Source organism: Lactuca saligna, chromosome 9 (assembly GCF_052625555.1).
Source record: "Lactuca saligna cultivar CGN05327 chromosome 9, ASM5262555v1, whole genome shotgun sequence".
In the NCBI taxonomy this organism is placed as follows: domain Eukaryota; kingdom Viridiplantae; phylum Streptophyta; class Magnoliopsida; order Asterales; family Asteraceae; genus Lactuca; species Lactuca saligna.
Window position 1 is genome coordinate 111,658,936 of NC_136425.1, and position 5,714 is coordinate 111,664,649.

Here is a 5,714-nt window from a genome sequence, read left to right on the forward strand (position 1 = left end):
CCAATTTCTTTGACTTTTGGCGCTTTGTATAGCTGTGTTTTTTTCTCAGGAACGGGTTGCGACTCCTCGTTGACTTGTTTTTCGACTTCTTCAATTCTTTCAACAACTGGGTTATCACTAGAATTGAAAGATTCTATGTTCTGAGCATCATAGAACTGGAAAGTCTCGGGATGAGAAGATTAAAACTGAGTTTCTGGAACCCTTTTGAGAAAACTACATAAATGGTTATAACCCGAGTTTTCCTCTGAATATATATATATATATGTGTGTGTGTGTGTGTGTGTGTGTGTGCGTGTGTGTTATAAGATTGTTGCATGGGTAAATTATGTTGTGGATAGTTTGGTTTTGTTGATAGTTTTGGTTTTGCTAATAGTTTGGGTTTTGAAATTTTGGAGAAGAAAATGGAATATCTTGACTTGAAACGCCTTGTGTGGATTTACGTAGGGATGAGCGTGGGATGGAATCGGTACTGATCTGTCCCGTTCCCGATTTCTCGAATACCGAATTTGATCGAAAGTTAATCCCGAGTACCGGTACCGGTACCGGTACTCGATACTATTACCGGTACCGACGGTACCGATTCCCTAATTTCATGTATTTGGAGTACCAAGTACTATCCCGTATTTTTAAATTCGGTACGGTAGCGGTACAAGATTGGGATTTGGGACAAATTGTTCATCCCTAGATTTACGTCTTTGGCTAAAATTGATTTTTTTAGCTTTTGCTTCGGGAATCTATTGAAGGTAAGTAAATTGGAGAGTTTTTTAGAGAAATTTATATAAAATTGAATGAAGTTGGATATGTTGATACATATATACACATTATATAAAAAAACAAAATAAAATAAAAATACAGTTTCAATCTTCACAGGATGCATTAAAACAGAAAGAACAGACCAATATTTTCTCTTCACATGCATGCATTGAACAAAAATTCATAGGTCTACCAACCCTTTGACAGCCGAACAAAAATTCATAGGTCTACCAACCCTTTGACAGCCGAGTAACTCCTCAAACCTACTAGAGCCCCTGGTCAAAAAATTCACAACCCGGTGGTACCGCCCTAACCCACGATTTCCCCGCTCCACAACTCCGTTCTCCCGGACCAGGCCAATCCAGTGGTTTGGTGAAAAAATGAGGGACCGATATGTAACTTTTAGTTACTAGTGAGATGCACGTGACCCGTATGGTTATCTTTTGTTCATCGAGACCGAAAACTTTCCTCCCTCGTGACTTAACGTGTCCAGAGTTGCGACGCCACCACCAAACAGCCACCTTATAGCCCACCGCTTAAATCACTCTTCTGGCGCGTAGATAACTCTTTGCAAGCACCTGACGAGTGCGCTATCATTCTCTCCATCATCTTTCGTCGTCTTCGCCGAGAAAAGGTATCCTTAAAACCTAGGTCAAGTCCTTTTCGCAATCTGTTTGTTGTTTACACTAGCATATGTGTGTAAGTGTATTTTTCAACATCAGGAATTATTTGAACCCACAATTTGTGTACTGTTTATATAGTTTATTGAGGACTGTCTGTATACACACTATACACATAGAGTATAGAATTGAAAGATGGTTTTTTTTCGGCTGGAATTTGTTAGTTAGGTTTTTTTTTTGGATGCCAATGGAAACACTAAACTGAACTCATGTTAAACAATAATCTTGTGCCAGTTAGTTGTGTGATACATTGTATTAGAAATTGAAGATATGGACTTATCATTAATTTTAATATTACTCCCTGATTGTAATCAACAGTTGTTTATATCTGGTGAATTATGAATCTTAATTGATTCTAGCAGACAAGAAGTTTTAATTTTCAATCAACAACAACAATTTTAAAATTTGTTTTCATTTGGTACTAGGGTTTGATATGTCATCTCAATTAACCCCTTCGAAGAGGGGCCTTGATGAGGGTGAGGCCTCAGAAGCCAATGGGAAAGGGAAGTTGCAGAAGTCAACTCATATTACTTCCCAAAATACATCATTTATTGTTTTTCGGGTGGTTTGTCCTGCTTCTAAAACTGAAAGTGTAATTGGCAAAGAAGGCAACAAGATACGTGGTGCAAATGTGAGGGTTGAGGAACCGATCCCTGGCTGCAATGAGAGAGTAATTGTGATTGAAGGATCTGATGGAATCTCAAACGATCAGAAGAAGGAAGCTGATGATGCAGAAACACATGAGGAAGATTTGGGTTCTTGTGTGCAGAAGGGTCTGTTTTGTGTGTTTGAAAGAATGGTGGAAGGGGAAGCAGAAACGAATGAAGAAACAATTGTTGTGAGGCTACTTGTAGTTTCTTCTCAAGTGGGCTGCCTTTTGGGAAAATCTGGTGGTGTAATCAAGCAAATGGCTTCTGAAAGCGGGGCCCAAATAAGGATTCTTCCTAGGGATAAACTTCCTGCATGTGCATCATCTTCTGATGAATTGGTTCAGGTAAGCTCAAGATTTATTATCTAACCCATGCTGCCTGCCATCAAACTCACAGAGTTTGTTTGTTTGTTAAATAACAAACAGATTTCTGGAGAAGTGAGTGCAGTTAGGAAAGCGCTTGAATCTGTTTCACAGCAGCTTCTGGATCATCCAGGTCGAGCTTGGGAGAAGAGTGATTCTTTGCCTGCCAACAATGTGAATGCGAGTAATAGCAATATTTGCGAGCAAGACCCGCATCCACAACATCATCCAAATGGACGAGGAGCAGGGCATCGTGAGGGAGGGCGTTTTGGTCCTTTCACAGACATGCTAACCTACCGTTTGATATGCCCTGATGAGAAGGTGGGAGGTGTAATTGGAAAAGGAGGGGCTACCGTGAAGGCACTTAAGCACGAGACTGGATGTGACATTAAAGTCCTTGAGAGAAGTGTTGGGTCAGATGACCGCATCATTGTCATATCTGGACCAGCGGTACCCAATTATACCATTCTACTTTGCAAATTTGAATCTCTTATTTATGGCAATGAATATTGTTTTGTATGTATACTTTGAAAACTTTAGTTTACTATATATATAGATATAGATATATCAACCTACATTGAAGAAATGGAAGTAAACTGTAAAAGTAACCCTGCTAGTAGTGATGTATTATGGTATTGTATTGTAGGTCCCAGATGAGCGGATATGTGCTCCCCAAGATGCGGTTCTTCGTGTACAGACAAGGATATTTAGGGCTGCACCTGAGACCAAGCCAGTGACAGCAAAAGTCATAGTGTCTGCACATCAGATTGGATGTATCCTTGGAAAGGGTGGTGCAGTTATATCTGAAATGAGAAACTCTACTGGGGCTTTTATTCGTATTTTAGGAAAGGATCAAACTCCACAGTATGCTGCTGAAAATGAAGAAGTAGTACAGGTATGTTATTATTATTATTCTCTCTCTCTCTCTCTCTCTCTCTCTATATATATATATATATATATATATATATATATATATATATATATATATATATATATCAAGTGCTGTATAGATTTGAAAAATGATGATGACGACACACTAACTATCCATTTTTTGAGCCAGATAAATGGTGAGTTTGATGCAGTTCAGGAGGCGCTTTTTCAAATAACCACAGCCTTGCGGAATCATTACTTTCGGGATGCATTTCCCTCCATGAATCATCCTCCAAATCCTGATCATGGCCCACCCTTTCCATCATCATACATGGGAATGGGAATGGGAATGGGAATGGGAATGGGAATGGGGAGGTACTCCACCTCCTCTTTCAACCGCTTTGATGATCGTCCTCCCCCTCCATATATGCATGATCAACCAGGGTTCTCCCACCCCCACCAACCATGGGCTCCTCAGGTATCCTTCTCTCTAATTTCCCAATTTACCCTTTGTAGACTACTTCACTAATATTAGAGGTATATCATTGCTACTGTTTTGTTTTTTTCCTAAACCCTAAAGGAGGGGGGGAAGTAACTGCTAAAGCTCTAGTGAGTCTCTCACACAAACAATTGATAAAATAGTTAATCAAACAACTCAAAAATTTGTATTACTTAATTCACCAAAAACTCAACACAATGATAAAAATCTCTACCACATATAAAAGGTTAGTCTCTCCCAGAATAGGTACCCACCCACTAGTAATAGTGTATCTGGACACATCACCAAAAACTTTTTAAATATTGTTTTTGAATTCCCTGCCAAGCAAAGCATGTGACAGATAAAAAAACATCCCCATGTATGTTGAATTTTTGGTAGACATAGTTTATACAAATAGAAGAGAGTTAATTAGAAGAAAAAGAATGTGAAGTGTGAAGTTATTGAAACTTGGTGTGAATAATAAATACATTTGATATACATACAACAGGGTATTGAAGGTGGACCTATTGGCTTTTCTGAATATGGAGGAGCGGGAGCAGGAGCCCCCCAAAGGAGAATGGGTGGATTTGGAGGGTGTGTACCTCTTGGTCTTGTTCTTTGTATGCATATGTTTATATTTCAATTCATTACAATAAATAAATAAATAAATCAATCAAGTATTAATTGCTTTGTGATTGTGAATACAATACAGAGGAAGCCACCAAGCTATTATTACAAACACTACTGTGGAAGTGATTGTCCCACGCAACGTTGTTCCTTGTATATATGGAGAGGATGGTGGATGTCTGAAACAAATTCGTGAGGTATGTATTAATTTGTTTCTTTGCACTTTGAAAAACCTAATACCAGTGCTGTTATAATTGTGTAGAATTCCCTTATTTTATATGGTATGATGCTATAATTGGTTGGTTGTTTTCAGATTTCTGATGCTCGGATTACAATTACTGATCCAAAACCCGGAGAAAAAGAAACTCTCATCATAATATCCGGTACACCTGAGCAGGCTCATGCCGCACAGAGTCTTATTCAAGCTTTTGTGATTAGCGAGACCCAAGTTTCAGTTTCTTGACCATTCTTTTTTTATTTTTTCATATTTCAGTACCCACCAAGGTTTGAAATTCAGTTTTGTTTGTCATTTTGTATTTATCAACTTCTCAAACTTTTCATACCTTACTAATTTATATTTTCTTAGTTATTATTATTCTTAGGCTATGTTTGGCATCACAGATTTAAACTTATTTTTCTCATGTTTCACAAATCAACAAGTACCTTATAAGTTTTTTTAGACTAGTGTTTCAACAATTTTTGCTTTTTTCAAGTTCATAGAAATTTACCCTTTATTAATTATTAAAAAAAAAAAATTGAATCTACTAAATGTCATTTTATGTCTTTTTTTTTTTACATGGTTCAGCTAGTTTATTAACTAGTTTTATAAAATATTGTTTTCTTAGTCGGCTGTCAACAAGCTTTTTAGTTAGCAGTTGAGATATTAGTCGGCTTGTCAACTAATTCACCAAACATAGTATTAGGTGGTTTTTTTTTTTTTTTAATTTTTTATTAAATTATTTAGACTACTGTTTCAAAAAATCTAGTTTTTTTTCAAGTTCATAGAAATTTACCCCTTATAATTATTAAAAAAAAAAAATTCAATCTACTAAATGTCATTTTATGTCTTTTTTTTTTTTTTTTTTTACATGTTTCAGTTAATGTATTAACTAGTTAGCAGTTAAGATATTAGTCAGCTTGTCAACTATTAAGATATTAATCAGCTTGTCAACTATCCCATCAAACAGAGTATTATGTGGTATTTTTTTTAGTTTGTCAACTATCCCATCGAACAGAGTATTATGTGGTATTTTTTTTATTAAATTATTTAGATTAGTGTTTCAACAAATTTAGT

General features: G+C 36.6%; 1 protein-coding gene across 2 annotated transcripts; it reads left to right on the top strand.

The window, feature by feature from the left end:
• Nucleotides 1-1,203: 1,203 nt before the first annotated feature.
• Nucleotides 1,204-5,026, top strand: LOC145017755 (RNA-binding KH domain-containing protein RCF3-like). 2 transcript variants are annotated; one of them, XM_078975718.1, is made up of 8 exons: nucleotides 1,206-1,387; nucleotides 1,859-2,427; nucleotides 2,509-2,895; nucleotides 3,092-3,340; nucleotides 3,506-3,793; nucleotides 4,302-4,387; nucleotides 4,506-4,617; nucleotides 4,734-5,026. In XM_078975718.1, the coding sequence occupies exons 2-8, from the start codon at nucleotides 1,867-1,869 to the stop codon at nucleotides 4,881-4,883; spliced, it is 1,833 nt and encodes a 610-aa protein (XP_078831844.1). In that variant the 5' UTR covers nucleotides 1,206-1,387; nucleotides 1,859-1,866; the 3' UTR covers nucleotides 4,884-5,026. The 2 variants fall into 2 exon arrangements, with proteins under 2 accessions (XP_078831845.1, XP_078831844.1); XM_078975719.1 differs by lacking the exon at nucleotides 4,734-5,026 and having other exon boundaries at nucleotides 1,204-1,387; nucleotides 4,302-4,413.
• Nucleotides 5,027-5,714: the final 688 nt, after the last annotated feature.